General features: G+C 51.9%; 1 protein-coding gene across 1 annotated transcript; it reads right to left on the minus strand.

The window, feature by feature from the left end:
* Nucleotides 1-833: 833 nt before the first annotated feature.
* Nucleotides 834-9,794, minus strand: CD300LG (CD300 molecule like family member g). The gene is made up of 6 exons (XM_070044581.1): nucleotides 9,752-9,794; nucleotides 8,470-8,796; nucleotides 7,785-7,869; nucleotides 6,982-7,094; nucleotides 4,429-4,481; nucleotides 834-986 (listed from the first exon to the last, which is right to left on the minus strand). Exons 1-6 carry the CDS (start codon nucleotides 9,792-9,794, stop codon nucleotides 873-875), a joined length of 735 nt encoding a protein of 244 aa, XP_069900682.1. The 3' UTR covers nucleotides 834-872.
* Between the last annotated feature and the right edge of the window lie 6,378 nt (nucleotides 9,795-16,172).

The following is a 16,172-nucleotide window of genomic DNA, read 5'->3' on the forward strand; positions in this document are numbered from 1 at the left end:
AGCAAGTGATGTGGAGGAAAAAGACTGGAAAGAAATATAACAAATTGCAGTGATTTCGTCTTCGGGTAGCGGTGAGATGATGGGTGATATGTTTTCTTCCTTTTATCCCCCCATCTTTCTAGGTTTTGTATATTGAGCAGCCCCCGGTTCATTTTTCAAAAACCCAGTCGTTCTTTTATTCTACCTTCCCTCTGCCCACTCCAGGGGACCAAACTCCAGGTCACCGTCAGGTTCCCCTTAGGGTCCTGCCCTGTCCCCTCCCTCCTCCCTTTTAGATACCTACCTCCACCTGCACCCTGTGTTTTCCTACCCCCTCCCCAGCTCTCAGAACCCAGCTCTCAGAACCAGCTTCCTGAAGGACTGGGATGCAGGAGGTTCCCAGCCCGGCTTTGAGAAATCAGAATCCCGTCTAACCCAGCAGTCTCCCTCCTCCTCACCAGCTCATGTAGGAGAACTTGACCTTGCGTCTGAGGATGGAAGGAAGGAAAGAGAAGGCGGGGTCTGGAGGGGGAGTTAGGAGCGGCCCGTGGCTCGGCACCCAGGCCCAGAGGAGCTCCTGTAGCAGATACAAACTCGGACCAGACCCCCTGAGCCCTGCCTGGCCCCTTGAGGGTCCAGTGGCTGCACGCTCTGCCCAGGAATGTGACCATCTTGGGGAGGTCCCCGTCTCCAGCTGGAACCGTGAAGCCACCACTCCAGGCTCCAGCGCTGACGAAGCGTTCCGGGTCAGCTGGGGCATGCAGGAGGAAAGCTTGGGGAGGGTGGAGGAGAGCCCCGGACTCTGGCAGGAGGACTCTGAAGCCGTAGCAGAAAACTTATCCGAGTCAGCGCAAATTCAGCCCTTCCAGAGATTCACGGAGGGCGTTAGGCGGCTAGACTGAGATGAACTTAGAAAAGTCTGCCTCGTCCCCAGACACGGGGAGGGGAGGGCCTGGGGTCATGTCTCCCTCAGGGGTCTGCCACGAGGCTTCGTCTTCCTTTGAAGTCTGTAAAGACAACAGTAGGGGTTGAAAAGCAGAGCCCGGCTTGGGGGGGTCTCCAGGTAGCTGCTGGGTCCAGCCCAGCCTTTTCTGCACATTCTGGGCCTGTCCGTCTGGGGGTCACAGGACTAACCACTCCTTTTTCCCAGAACCCCCAGGCTTTGATTCATTCCCCCCCCCCCCCCCCACCGCACACACCAGGCCCCACTCCCTGGGAGATCAACCTCATGGCCTCGGGCCCAGTTGCGGCTGCAGACGTGGGGATCCTGCCAGCTCAGAACTCTTTAAGCTGTCACTCTCACCACGCTATTCAAGAATTTTCTGGATCACAAGAAATGAGGATGTGAGGTCAGGAGCCCTGGCTTCCTGGGTGAAATGGTCTAAGCTCTGACTGCGATGCGGAAGGTAGGTGGACTGAGGGCAGAGACCTCCCCCACTTCCTTGCATTGTCTGAGTGGAGCCAGGCTAGGTCGCTCCAGACCCCCAGAGCCCTCTGTCCACACCTGGCTCAGGCACCGGATCTCCACGTTGGGGCTGGCAGGAGGCCCAGTGGGCCCTGCAAGGTCGATCACAGCATACTCTGGGACCCCGCTGTTCCCCAGTGGCTGAAACACAGACTCAGTCAGAACGGCCTGTTCTTGGCAGCAGGGATGGTCCGCAAGCCAGAGCAGGAGGAGGGAAAGGCAGGGGGTGGATTTTGCAGAGTCAGAGTCCTGCGGCCCATTCACTATGTCTCAGTGTGACCTCAGGTGAGCCACCCAACTTCTCTGAGGCCCAGCTTCCCAAGCTATAAAATGGGGATAGAAAGTTTTCCCTTAGGGTTATAATAAATATTTCTGATAATGTTTTTATCACTCAACAACTGGGAACTCCTGGAATGATTAATTTGTTTCCATGATGATTATTTCTATCCTTGAAGCAGGAAGAACATGCAGGCTGCAGGTTCTTTGTAATAGGCCCAGAGAGAGCAAAGTTGGACACCTCAAAGATTCGCCAAATAACAAACAGCACAGGAAGAATTCTTTAGGGATCATGGGTCTGAGCAATCCCTCCCTGATCAGATGAGAAAACTGAGGCCCAGGGAAGCGAGGTGGGTAGTCCAGAGCGAGTGCGGAAGCCCGTCTCCTGGCCTGGGCTCAGCTGCCCCCGTGGTCCTCAGGTCAGAACGCCGGGCCCCTCCGTCACCTGCTCCCTTGCCCAGCAGCTGAGCAGAGCGGAGGCTGGAGCTGGCCAAGGCCCCCAGCCATGTCTCCTAACAGCGCAGCTGCCCTGAGGTGGCCCGGCCAGCAAACCCCTGGCCTGATAGGCACCGAAGCCAAGGAAAGCAGCTCCCATTTTCTGGATAACTACGAGGGGTCTCATCTCACTCGTTCCTCACCACAGTCTCGTGAGATGGGGAAGCCGAGGCTCAGAGCGGTGATGTAACTTGCCAGATGTCACACAGCTGGTGAGTGGTGGAGCTGGGCCTTGTCTTCATGATTCTTTGGTCTCAGACTCTTTCCTACACCATGCTGCCTTCCTGGTAGGGCGTCCTGCACACTTCTCTTTGTGGCAGTGTCCCTTGTCTACTAACTGGGCCCCTGCTTCTATCAGTACCCTAGGTGTGGGACATGGGGGCAGAGGTAGATGTTTGAGCCACCTCTGGTGACACCTTCAGTTTTACGGGGACAAGGTAAGAGTCAGAACAGAATCCCTCAGGTGAGATGTGACTGGGGGGATGAGGGCCTGAAGGAATAGGGGAGGGGGAGGGAGAATTCACAAATGCTGTCACTCATGGCCCTCGTGCGTCCCAGCCCTGCCTGTGGGGGGGACATGGCAGAGCTGGGGTTGGGCCAGAGAACTCCTGACACCAGGTCCATTTCCCATGAATCCCATACTGACAGCTTTCTGATTTGGTCGAAACCCAGCCACTGCTGACCGCTGACCACCAACAGCTGCAGAAGCGTCACCTTCTCAAGGGTGACAGAATTTGAGGAAAGAACCTCAGGGGACAGAGAGCAAACCGCACGTGTAGGCTGTGGCCAGGACCACTACCCTCTGTCCAGGGGGCGTCTGCATCTCTCAACGGTCCCTCTGCCCACGCAGTGGACCCTGGGCTGTTCCAGCGAGTGTGGAGGCATCTTCTGGGTTGTTGACTATACGAGATCTATACGAGAGCCTCTACTTCTAGGCACTAGAAAAACGGCAGCAAGCCATGGCGGTTCTCCCTCCGAGCCCAGCCCCTCTTCTGGAGTTGGGGGAGGGGCTAGCCTCAGGACCCCGAGCCAGGGGGAGGGCCCTGGCGGTGGTCGTGGCAGCCCTTCCATCTGTTTCCATGACCTTTCCCTCACTCCTGTCCACCCCTTTTGTCCTGCTGAGCTTCCTGAGGTAACAACAGCTGCTTCCTCAGTGAAGGAAGGCCCAGTACCCCATCCCACCGCAGCCCCTCCCTAGGGGGATCGGGCCTGAGTGTTTTGTCCCTGCTGGCACCAGGAAAGAAGGCAATGGCAGCCCCCCTTTCCTGCTCCAGTGTCTAAGGGAATCAGGGTGGAGGCCTCTCAGTAAACAGCTGAGGAGGGAGAGGCTGGGGGCGGGGGTGCTGGCGAGGCAGATGAAGCTTCGGTTTCCTAAGCAGTGACTCTCTCCGTAGGAGTGCTGGTGTGGGAAGAGGGTCTCTCTCTGCAGGGGTCAGGGAGGGGCCCAGCAGCAGGTAGACTCAGGGCAGCGTCCTCTCTCCAGGATGATGGGCACAGGGACCCCCGTTCTTTCTGTCCCCCGGTCTCCAGAGCACCACCGCGGCCCGAGTGTCAAGGTCGCTACACCACCTTGGTCTCAGAGCCAACGACAGCTCAGAGAAGGGTGTTCCGGAAAGAGGAGAGATGGGAGTCGAGAGCTCTGGGACCCGCTCTGTATCTGGGCCACCGCCTGCTGTGTGACCTCGGGCAAGACTCTTTCTCTTTCTGGGCCTCAGTTCTCCCTTCTGCAAAAGCAGACTAGAGTCTATTGGTGCTATCAGAATCCCCCAGGGCAGCGTTTCAATTTCAGGTTCCTGGCCCCCACCCCAAGGGGTTCTGGCTGGGACCGATGTCGAGGAGAGTGTATTTCTAATAGCCGCCCACACACCCCCCAAGGTGTTTCGTAAGGGATTTTGCACCAAATTTAGAGAAAGGCTGGACGAGCTGATATCAAAGCCCCCCTGTGGAACCAGCTCCAATGTTCTCTGATTCTAAAAGGGGGGATGGGAAGAGGGCCTTGGGCCTGGAGCAGAGCCCCACTGGCACCCGGTGGGAAGTCTGGGTGAGGAGGGCAGCCCGAAGGGCTCATCTCGGGGCTCACACAGATTCCCTGGATGTGGGATGCAAGTCCTGCCTTGAGGTCAGCCGTGGAGGACCAGGCAGGGAGCCGGAGAGGCAGGGCCTGGGAGCCGGACGCAGAGGGATCTGAGCGTGGGCTTTGCCTCCTTCCTTACCAAGTGGGAGAGATGGACCTTCTCCTTCCTCTGTGTCTCCGTGGCCAGTTGAGCTGAAAGAGACCAGAAGTGTTAAGGGAACCATTGACTGAAACCGTCCACCCTGGCCAGGCCTGTTAGTAACCACTCGCACGAGGTATCTTAAACAGGAGGTCCTGGTAAGGAATGCAGAACTAACAAGCTACCACCAACTGGAAGAATTCGGGAAAGGTCAAAAGGAGAGAGGAGACTCCAGTCCGTATGTCCTACCAACCTCCCAGAATCCTTCTCGCTGGAATCCATCTTGAGTGAGTGATGCATGGGCCACCAGAAAGGACCCTGAGTCAGAATGATTGGCCAGAGACAACCCGGAAACTAACCCCTTCCCATAAAACCCGAGACTGCGAGCCACGTGGCAGAGCAGTCCTCCTGGGTTCCCTTACCCTCCTGCCCTCTGCCCGGGCGCCCCTTCCCAATAAAGTCTCTTGCTGTGTCAGCACATGTGTCTCCTCAGACAATTCATTTCTGAGTGTTAGACAAGAGCCCACTCTCGGGCCCTGGATGGGGTCCCCCTTCCTGCAACAGAAGGAGCACCTTGAAGCCAGGAGTAGCTGGGAGTAGTCTGCAGCTGCTCCCGCATACGTGGACTGGGTTCCTTGCACCTGGGGCTTCCCAGAGGGAGCTGGCAAGCAGATTGGCCCGAGAACCCCAGCACCTCGGCAATGACCTGGACTTTTGAGATTGGTACATGGAAATCCCCTCGCATGGGCCAGAAACTGGCTAGGGAAGTGATCCTGTATGCCAAGGTCATTGCTTCTTAAATCTCAGTGTGTGTACAGGACCTTGGCAAATTTTACTCAAAGGCAGATTCTAATTCAGTAGGCTGAGGTTGGGGCCTGAGAGTCTGAGTTGCTAACAGGCTACCCGGTTGCTGCTGCCAGCTGGGGACCGCAATTGGAGAGGCAAAGTGCGAAGAGGCTCTGAGGTTGTGATGGGAACGTTCTCACCCTGTGTGTTCCTCCCGACTCCTCTGAGGGGGCCTAGGGATGTGGGCAAAGCTGACATTTCTTCCTGGGGGCCACACAGAGGGGAGTCACGTAGCAAGCCCAGCGTTCCCCACCATGGCCACCAGTGCTGGGACAACACTGCCAATTTACAAAGTTGGCTTCCTGGTTCTACCACTTTCCAGCTATACAAACCCAGGGCAAGTTGCTTAACCACTCTGTGCCTCAGTTTCTTGCCCTGTAAATTGGGGGTATTTGTAGGTGTTGAATAAGTAGTTCCTAACTCGACAGTATTGAGGAGATTAAAGGAGATAAAAAGAACATAAGCCACACCACTGTGCCGGGCACAAGGCAGCTCCCATTACCGTTATTTCGGTTAAACCCTCTTAATCTGTGCCATCCACCACAGGAGCTACACACGGCCATTGAGCACCAGAAAGGTGACTACTCTGAATTACACTGGGGTTGAAAGACTCAATTGGAAAAAATGAACGTAGAATGTGTGTCATTAGTATCTTTTTTTTAAAAAATAAATTTATTCATTTATTTATTTACTTTTGGCTGCGTTGGATCATCGTTGCTGCGCGCGGGCTTTCTCTAGTTGTGGTGAGCGGGGGCTACTCTTGGTTGTGGTGCGCGGGCTTCTCATTGAGGAGGCTTCTCTTGTTGCGGAGCACGGGCTCTAGGCACGTGGGCTTCAGTAGTTGTGGCACGTGGGCTCAGTAGTTGTGGCTTACAGGCTCTAGAGCGCAGGCTCAGTAGTTGTGGCACACGGGCTTAGTTGCTCCGCGGCATGTGGGATCTTCCTGGACCAGGGCTCGAACCCGTGTCCCCTGCATTGGCAGGCGGATTCTTAACCACTGCACCACCAGGGAAGTCCTCATTAGTATCTTTATATTGATTCCATGTTGAAATGATAATGTTTTGGATATATCATGTTAAATAAAGTGTATCATTAGAATTAACTTCACTAGTTTCTTCTTTTTCTCGTGTGACTATCAGAGAATTTTAAATCACACGTGTGGCTTCTATTCTATTTCTGTTGGGCATATATCTGAGGAAGCTGAGGCTCAGGGAAGTTAGATGACTTACCCAAGGTCACACAGCTAAAAAGTGGCAGAGCTGGAATTTGAAGCCAAGTCTTGAAAGGAGCTGAGCACCTCTAGAGACCCAGTGGCAGGGGCGGGGCCATACACACATCCTGCTCAAGTTCAAGTGCTCAGGCCTGCACTTCCCCCTGTAATCAGTCCTCGTACAAGAAGCAGGACCTACAGAGACTGGACATGGATTCACTGGGATCAACAGGGAGAGAAGTGGCTCATGAGCTTGGTCGGACAGACCAGAGCAAGATGAGAGCCCCCCAGCCTCTTGCTCCCCCGTTTGAATTGCTTGTGCCTGGTGTGGACGGCCCTGCGGGTCCCTCAGAAAAGAGGAGCAGGGCTCCCGATGCCCATGTCTCGGACGCATACGCCGAGGCCCACGAGGTCTCTCTGGGGCGGTGGTGGGGACTGTGGGTCTCAGCGAGGCCCCTGGCTGACAGCCTCTCACCCCTCCCGTCTACACTGCTCACCTTTCTTCCTCCATTGGAGCATATAGCTGCCGAGGGCGGCCAGGCCTGTGGCCAGCAGAAGGGCCAGCAGCACCAGGACTGGGGCCAACATGCGGGTCATTGGGACGGACACCCTGCGGACAAGATGGAAGGAGACTGGTGGCTGTCGTCAGATGTCGGCAGCACACTGGGCATTCTTATTCTAAGTCCCAGTCATATCCCTCGTCTCTCCCAAGGGGGTCAGAGGGTACCAGGGACCACAGCATCTGGTTGGTCCCAATGGAAGGGACCTCAGCCCCCATCGCCAGCCCCAGGAGGTACTTTCAGCTGGCTCTGAACCTGTGAGTAGTTACCTGGCCACCAGCAATGGAGGGCAGTTATATATAAAGACCCAAGAGCCAGTCCTTCCGGCTGGGATCCCAGTTGGGTAAGAAAACATCACATTGTTTGGTCTACAGTTTCCTGCTTAGCACAGGGCCCAGTGTAAAGTGCACAAACAAGAACTACTGAACTGGGGTGGCTGTCCCTGAAGCCGGGCGGGGAGCGAGGTGGGGACTGGGGCCATGGCGGACCCTTCACCTTGGGCGGGCCTGCATGTCCAAGGCAAAAGGGCTGCTGGCCCCCGTAATGTAGGTCATTCACTGCTCCAGGGCCCTGCCGGGTAGGGGGTGGGATGGGGGCTGAATCTGCCCTCTCTGCGTGTCTGTGGCCACGTCAAGAAGCTGTGTTCCCCCGGAGGAAGGAGTATTGTATTCCTATTCGCTCAGGGGCACCTTATGGTTCAGGGATGACCTGAAAAGGTGGCCTTGGTTGGAGCTGCTCACCTGGTCTTGGAGCTGCTTCTGATGGGGACAAAACTGGTGTCCTCTGTGGAGGTAGAGTCTAGCCGTGTGGCTTGGCGGGAGATCCCTGCAGGAGGAGAGGTTGCTGGGTGAGGAGAGGTCCCTGCATTTGGAAGGGTTGCTGCATACGGAGAGGTCCTTGCATACGGAGAGGTCCCTGCATACGGAGAGGTTGCTGGGTGAGAAGAGGTCCTTGCAAATGGAGAGGTTGCCGGGTGAGGAGAGGTCCCTGCATACGGAGAGGTTGCTGCACGCTCGGATGGGGAGGTCCCTGTGAATGGAGAGACCTCTGCCCCCGTCTTCCCCAGCTTGGCTGTGGTGACTGTCAGGTGGAGACCAGCAGAAGCTACAAGTCCAAAAGCAATGCCTCAGCACCTTCCCTGATCCTTGATTCCCAGCATTCCCAGACCTCTGACCCTTGACCCCTGAACCCTAATCTCCCCAGGACCAATTTCTCAGAACTTCCCCAGCTATGCCTCAAACAGAGGCCTTGAGGAAGCCATTTTGAGCAAGCAGGTCATATCTCAGGAACACCCCAAACCTGTGCGTGGCTCTCAGCTCCCCCCGTTTGAGCCGCAGCCTGTCCTTTATTGTGGGGAGGTGCCGTGCTCCAGCCCCCACCTCCATGACCCTGAACCCCTCCCAGGGAAGGAGGGACATCTGTTACCTGGAAAGACGAGCAAAGAAACCGAGAAAGTCTTATCGAAGCCCACTCTTTTGGCCCCACACCAGTACTGCCCCACGTCCTTCAGGGTGAGGTTCCTCAGGGTGACCTCAAACCTGAGCTGCCGGGGGTTGTCGTGGACGGACACCCTGCCTTCCTGGCCATATTCTCCAGCGTAGACAGTCCCAGAGCAGCGGGAGATCAAGAACCCGCTCTCCCTGCACCAGTATTTCCTGTACTTCTTCAGCTCTTCCCCGTAAGTGCACTGCAGGGACACGGTGTCACCTTCAAAGCCGCTGACCTCCTTCGGGCCCTCCAGGGCTTCATAACCTGAAACCACAGCAGGGATGAAGGTTGGAATTCCCTGATTCAAGTACCAGGATCAAGACCAGAAGGCTTTCCTCAGTCACTCCCTTCTTGGGGCAGCCCTGGTAGGAGCTGGTACTCCACTCTGCCACCGAGGGATCCTGGGGCAGGACTGTTACTGTTTCCCTATACCTGGCATATTGAAGGCTGGTGATGGGGAAGATCTAGATTCATACAGCCCAGAGTTTGAATCCCAGCACTGCCACTTAGTAGCTGTGTGACCCTGGGGAAATTGCTTGACCCCTCTGAGTTTTCTCACCTATAGATGATGACAATGTCCTATTTCATTGAATTAAGATGCTATCATATGTAAGAGCCACCATAATTTTATAAAACATTAAGAAAAAAACACTGTCATTTGAACAACTGACATCAGTTATAAGATGCATCCTAATTTTTTATGTTAAAAGGTTAAAAAACGAAAGAAAGAAAAAAAAGAAAAGCAGGCTTGTGAATTGATGAAACAGGATAATTTATCTCTCGGGGCTGTTGTGAGTGGTACAGCAGAGGTTCAAGAAATATTTGCTGAGTTTAATGTGGCAACATTAAATAAGGGGTGTCTTGTCTGTCCCCAGGCTGGCACAGAGTCAGGAAATGAAGACAAAAGAGGTAAAGGTACTCTCACAGCCACTTGGACATGAAGGGTCTGGAGCCCACAGGTCTGGGGGAAGACCTGGCTCTGGGTTCCAGAAACAGCAAATGCCCGCACCCTCTGAGGGCTGAGGACGAATGGGGAGGGGTGAAGCCTGGAAGGATCAGGCGGCTGGGCTGGGTCACCCCCACAAGGAAATGTAGGTTCAGCAGGTCCCTCTCTTGCAGACCCAACGGGCAATAAGAATAAGCAATAAGGACGTTGGGGATAAGCCCCACATCCCTCCATCCCCGCCCCGCATCTCACCATCCCCGCCCCCCATCTCACCTGGGAGCACGAGGCAGCCCCACAGCAGGACGAGGGGCCGCATGGTGAGCGCTGGCCAAGCTGGAGTGCACGGCCGGGAGCTGGGAGTTCCTCTACGGGCCACGCGGGACTTTAACTTCCTCCAGAGGCAAAATCGAGAGAAGGAGGGGAGGGGAGGGGCCGTGTGGCTCCCCCAGCCGGGGGAGGCGCCTCTGCTGATCCCTTCAGTACTTAGCCTTGGTTCACAGTGACCCGCACCTGAAAACCCACCGAGCGCTTCTCCCAAACCCATGCCCTTTCAGGGGGTCTTAACCATGCCCCCGGCCGCGCACCCCAGAGAGCCTGTGTGTAGAATTCAAGGAGTTCATGAATCTGGGAGGGGAAATAGTACATCTTGACTTTTCACTAAACTTTACGTAATACTTATTTTTCCTTGTATGATGAGTAGTGTTCGCAGTGCCGTGACTGTCACCAATTAAAAACCACAGACACTAGGGGCTTCCCGGGTGGCGCAGTGGTTGAGAGTCCGCCTGCCGATGCAGGGGACACGGGTTCGTGCCCCGGTCCGGGAAGATCCCACGTGCCGCGGAGCGGCTGGGCCCGTGAGCCATGGCCGCTGAGCCTGCGCGTCCGGAGCCTGTGCTCCGCAACTGGAGAGGCCACAACAGTGAGAGGCCTGCGTACCGCAAAAAAAAAAAAAAAAAAAAAAAAAAAAATCACAGACACTAGGAGTTCAAATTGTCACTGATAGCTTGAAATACTGTGTACGCACCTCACTACTTGGAAAATCATTAGTTATTAGATCTGCCACTGGAGTTGTTATTTAAAGTGCTAATTTAAAAAAGCACATTTGGGCTTCCCTGGTGGCGGGGTGGTTGAGAGTCCGCCTGCCGATGCAGGGGACACAGGTTCGTGTCCTGGTCCCGCATGCCGCGGAGCGGCTGGGCCCGTGAGCCGTGGCCGCTGGTTCTGCGCGTCCGGGGCCTGTGCTCCGCGGCGGGAGGGGCCGCAACAGTGAGGGGCCCGCGTACCGCAAAAAAAAAAAAAAAAAAAAAGCACATTTATTACAGTATTACACAATTATATTTTGATAACCACTTCATTTATTATTGGTTTTCTTTCAAGCATGTGTATAGTATTTTATATGTTTAAAAAGACCATTATTCTGAGGCGTGGCGCATAAGCTTCACCAGACTGCCAAGTGGTCTATGGTACAGAAGTTAGGGGGTCCACAGGCAGCCGCCACTGCTTCTCCCCATCGCCTCCCGGAGGGCGCAGTACCGCCCTGGACCACAGGGCGGCGGTGCAGGCGGAGGGTGAGGGAAGCTGTCCGGCTGGGCTGAGCCGGGTACCTGGAGCCACCAGCAGGCCGAGCACAAAGGCTGGGGAGCCGCGCTGAGGTGTCTTGCCTTTTAAAAAGTTAATTAGCGGCTTCCCACCGCGGAACTGAATCCTTCCTGAAAGGAATAGAACAAACACGCACACTAGAGGGAGCCCTGACATACCGTTTTTCCAAAATAGTTCTGTTTGTTTTTTCTGATTGCAAAGGTCACACCGGTTGCAAGCAAAATTTTACACGGTGCAGATATGTTAAAAAAAAAAAAGGTAACGTTTCCTGTTATTCTCCTCCTCTCTTAGAAAACCACTGTTAATATTTTGGCATATACTTCCATATGTACAGGTGGAATTTTTACCCACTTGCTGGGCTAATATTTGAAGCATTAACTCAGTGGTTCTGGGAGGGGAGATTGTGTGTGTGTGTGTGTGCGTGTGCGTGTGCGTGTGTGTGTGTGAGTGATGTGGGAGATATGTTTGAATTTCACAATGTTGGCGGCTTGGGGGCCGCTGCTGGCATTCAATTGGCAGGGACAGGGGTTCACATGGGTGAAAACTCTGTTATCATCTCAGACTACAAAAGGTAATCACAGTTTTTTTTTTTAAATTAATTTAGGCTGCATTTGGTCTTCGTTGCTGCGCGCGGGCTTTCTCTAGTTGTGGCGAGCAGGGGCTACTCTTCGTTGTGGCCCACGGGCTTCTCCTTGCAGTGGCTTCTCTTGTTGCGGAGCACAGACTCCAGGCACGCGGGCTTCAGTTGTTGTGGCACATGGGCTCAGTAGTTGTGGCTCTTTGGCTCTAGAGCGCAGGCTCAGTAGTTGTGGCACATGGGCTTAGCTCCACGGCATGTGGGATCTTCCCGGACGAGGGCTCGAACCTGTGTTCCCTGCCTTGGCAGGCGGATTCTTAACCACTGCAGCACCAGGGAAGTCCCGGTGATCACCGTTTTAAAAACACAGATGAAAATAATGTTTATTCTAGTGTTTAACAGTATATCTCTGCTCTTTTATTTTTTGGTTCTTATACAGAATAATTTCTGATCTTCTTGCTTTCTTAAATCCTAACTTATTTGTTATAAGCAGGGGCAAGCATCTGACACTTTATTGTGTTTTCTAGTGTCATGAGGCCTCAGCATCGACACTTTGAGTATGTGTTATTTGGTTACAAATCGTTTTCCTTCCATTTTTTCCCCCTCTATTACAGCTCAGGCATTATATTGTGATTTTTAAAAGTTGAGTATGTGAGAAGGCATGTTATTGATGATTGCCATTTCGGGAGAGTAAAGGAAGCGTTACTCCAATTTTTATTTTTATGAAGAGGGTGTGGGGTGTACTGTGCAACACCTCTGATGCCTTCATGTGTATTGTGAGGTCCTTTTCCTCCACCCCCGCCAGCCCCACACCTAGCCAGGAGTGAGGTTTGAAGACTCCGTAAGAAATAGATCCTCCAGGGACTTCCCTGGTGGTGCAGTGGTTGGGAGTCTGCCTGCCGATGCAGGGGACACGGGTTCGTGCCCCGGTCCGGGAAGATCCCACATGCCACGGAGCGGCTGGGCCCGTGAGCCATGGCCGCTGAGCCTGCGCGTCCGGAGCCTGTGCTCCGCAACGGGAGACGCCACAACAGTGAGAGGCCTGCGTACCGCCAAAAAAAAAAAAAAAAGTCTCTCTAGATGTTGTCAAATATTTCCCTGGGAGGCAAAATTACTCTGGGTTGAGAACCACTGCCTTAGATGATGCATGAAACTTTGGGGAAAAAAAACAGTGTAAGTTGTGTTTACGTAGGTACAGTAATCAGGTTTTGGATTGAGGAGAGTGAGCTTTCTACTCCTGAACCTCAGAGTTAGGCACACTATACATTCACAGGCAGTGCAGAACACACAGTCTCTGCAGGCAAGCCAGCTCCCAGGAGGAAGGGAAGTAAAAAGCGCTGGGCGACACATGCCTTGTCCTCCTTCCAATTCATCTATCAAATAAGTAAAGGTGTGGGGAGAGAGCAAGAGTGTTACACCCAGCAAAGATGGGTGAGCCAAAAGCTGGAAAGAACCTGGATCCTTGAGTCACCACTTGGAAGAGAGCTGACTGTCTTCCATGCCAGCGGCAGACTTGCTTTTATGAGCAAGAGAGGATTTTATGTGTTTAGCCACTGAGATTTTTTAAAAAGATTTATTTATTTATTTATAATTTTGACTGCTTCGGGTCTTAGTTGTGGCACACGGGCCCTTCATTGCGGAGCGCGAGCTTCTCTCTAGTTGTGGTGTGCAGGTTTTCTCTTTTCTAGTTGTGGCACGCAGGCTCCAGGGCATGCGAGCTCGGTAGTTGTGACGTGTGGGCTTAGTTGCCCCGCAGCATGTGGGATCTTAGTTCCCTGACCAGGGATCAAACCTGCGTCCCCTGCATTGTAAAGCGGATTCTTTACCGCTGGACCAACTGGGAAGTCCCTAGCCACTGAGATTTTGCAGTTTGTTTGTTTCTGGGGCATAGCCTGAGCCAACACAAAGTTTTTTGTTTTCTCACATACATTTCATCCTCTATTCCACTTACAGCTCCCCCATCCCCAGCCAGTGGCAAACTCAATTGTTCAACTTCCTCCACTATACAAGTCTAAAAACTGCTTTCGAGATTTTTATGTTGACTGTTTAAAGGATTTTTTTTTTTAATTTCTAGGAATGCCATGAAACAATGGGGGAGGGCAGCAATGTAAGACGAAGTAAATAGGGCCATCCTCCCTCAGAAGCTGGATGAAATAGACATATATTTTAAAATATTCTCAAAAACATTTAAGGCTAACTGCAATGTGGTGTCTTGGATTGGATCCCAGAACAGAAAAAGGATATTAGAAAAACTAGCGAAATACTAAGAAAGTCTGGATTTTAGTTAATAGTAATATACCAATGTTAATTTCTTAGACGTGACCAATGTACATGGTTATGTAAGATGTTAACATTAGGGGAAACAGACAGAGTGAAGGGTATTCAGAGACTTTCTGTACTAATTTTGCAACTTTTCTGTAAATCTAAAATTATTCCCTAACATAAAGTTTATTTTTAAAAAAAAGCAGTGAAGAGCTAACGAGAGTGGGAAGGATTACCCGGCTGAGGTCTGCAAGTAAAACCCCAGAAAGATGAACTGAGTAGGCAAGGTCCCTTTGTCCTTGGGAGCATTTACTGATTCAGAGGAAGCAACTAAGGGGATGAGCTAGGAGTGCGGGGCCCTCCAAGGGTGAGAAATCTGGTATATATGTAATTTTTTATCACCTTAGGCTAGGACCCCAAAGAGCTGCACTTTTGGAGAAGACTGAATTGCAAATAAACCAAGCCACATGGACTTCACTCAGCTTCCTGTCTTTTGGGTGTCCCAGGAAACCTCAAACTTTGAACTTAAATTTTAAATGGTCTTGGTCCGACAAGAGCTTAATCTCCAAAATATACAAACAGCTCATACAACTCAACAACAAAAAAATAAAGAACCTGATCAAAAAATGGGCAGAAGCCCTTAATAGACATTTCTCCAAAGAAGACCTACAGATGGCCAGTAGGCACGTGAAAAAATGCTCAGCATCACTAATTATTAGAGAAATGCAAATCAAAACTACAATGAGCCATGGCCACTGAGCCTGCGCGTCCGGAGCCTGTGCTCCGCAACGGGAGAGGCCACAACAGTGAGAGGCCCGCGTACCGCAAAAAAAATTTTAAAAAGATGCCTTGAAGAGCGAAGAGACACACCCACAGAGAGGGAGAAAAGGTCAGCAATGCACATGACAGGCAACATGGATAAATCATAAAAAAAGATAACGTTGAGTGAAAGAAGCCAGGCATATAAAAGACTGATTTCATTTAGATGAAATTTAAAAACAGACCCAACGAAATGGCATTGTATTGTGATATATATACTTAGAGGGTAAAACCAGAAAGCAGAAGTGATTCCTATAAAAGTCAGGGTAGCGGATGTCTTTGTGGGAAGATGTTGTGCTCTCAGGGGTCACATGGGGGCTTCTGGGGCTGGAAGGGTTTATTTCTTCATTGGGGTGGTGGCTACCCAGGTGTTTGCTTTTTATTAATTTGTGAAGTTGTCTTGTTTATGCCCTTTCCTGCGAGCATATTTTATATCACAAATCTAAACTTTCTTTTTGAGATGGAGTAACAGAAACAACAAATAGGAAAAGTTATCAGAAATCTCAAAAAACAAAACAAAAACAAAAACCCAAGGTTACAGTACTTTCCCTAGTTCTCACTGAGATGTAAACAGGCTGAGCCCGCCCTTTCTTCAGACCCTCTGACTCACTCTCTGTGTCTGGGAGTGAGCCCATTTCTCCTCTTGGAATTCTTCTTCTTTCTCTTTGGTGTCTGGGCTGAGTGCCAAACCCAACGATGCAGACCTGTCGCCTGAAGCAGAGATTCTGTCACCTCTAGGAGGATAAAGGACCATTGACATTCTATCTTTACCAGAGCATGCCTCCTCTACTTGCTCTCCCTGCAAGGATGGACCCCCAAGTCATTCATTCCTCTGGCCTCATCTTTCTATTCCATCTGTGGCTGCCCTGGCTGGAGCACCTTGACCAAGGCTTGGGTGGGTGAGGTGACCCTGCCTGGGCTTCCAGCTATCTTGGCCAACGCCGCCCTGAGTTATCTGCTCTGTCCTGGGGTTCAGCCCTCTCCTCAGCTCTCCAGCTCTAAACTCTCATTCATCCAAACATCTAACACTATGTTAGTTTCAGGTGCACAACACAGGGATTTGGTATTTCCATACATTGCAAAATGATCACCACAATAAGTCTAGTTACCATCTGTCACCATAGAAAGTTACTACAATATCATTGACTATATTCCCCGTGCTGTACACTTCATCTCCCTGACTCATTTATTTTTGTACCTGGAAGTTTATACCTATTAATCTCCTTCACCTATTTCATTCACTTCCCCACCCTCTCCCCTCTGGCAATCACCTGTTTGTTCTCTGTATCTATGAGCCTTTTACTGTTTTAGGTTTGTTCTTATGTTTTGTTTGTTAGAGTCCACATTCGAGTGAAATAATATAGTATTTGTTTTTGTCTGACTTATTTAACTTAGCATAATACCCTCTAGGTCCATCCATATTGCTGTAAATAGCAA

Source organism: Globicephala melas, chromosome 20 (assembly GCF_963455315.2).
Source record: "Globicephala melas chromosome 20, mGloMel1.2, whole genome shotgun sequence".
NCBI lineage: Eukaryota > Metazoa > Chordata > Mammalia > Artiodactyla > Delphinidae > Globicephala > Globicephala melas.

Coding starts and splice junctions, on each gene's coding strand:
- CD300LG (XM_070044581.1), bottom strand. CDS start 9,794: ATGCGGCCCCTCGTCCTGCTGTGGGGCTGCCTCGTGCTCCCAG. Junction 8,797..9,751: donor GGGCTGCCTCGTGCTCCCAG/GTGAGATGGGGG, acceptor CTGTGGTTTCAG/GTTATGAAGCCCTGGAGGGC. Junction 7,095..7,784: donor AGAAGCAGCTCCAAGACCAG/GTGAGCAGCTCC, acceptor TCTTGTCCGCAG/GGTGTCCGTCCCAATGACCC.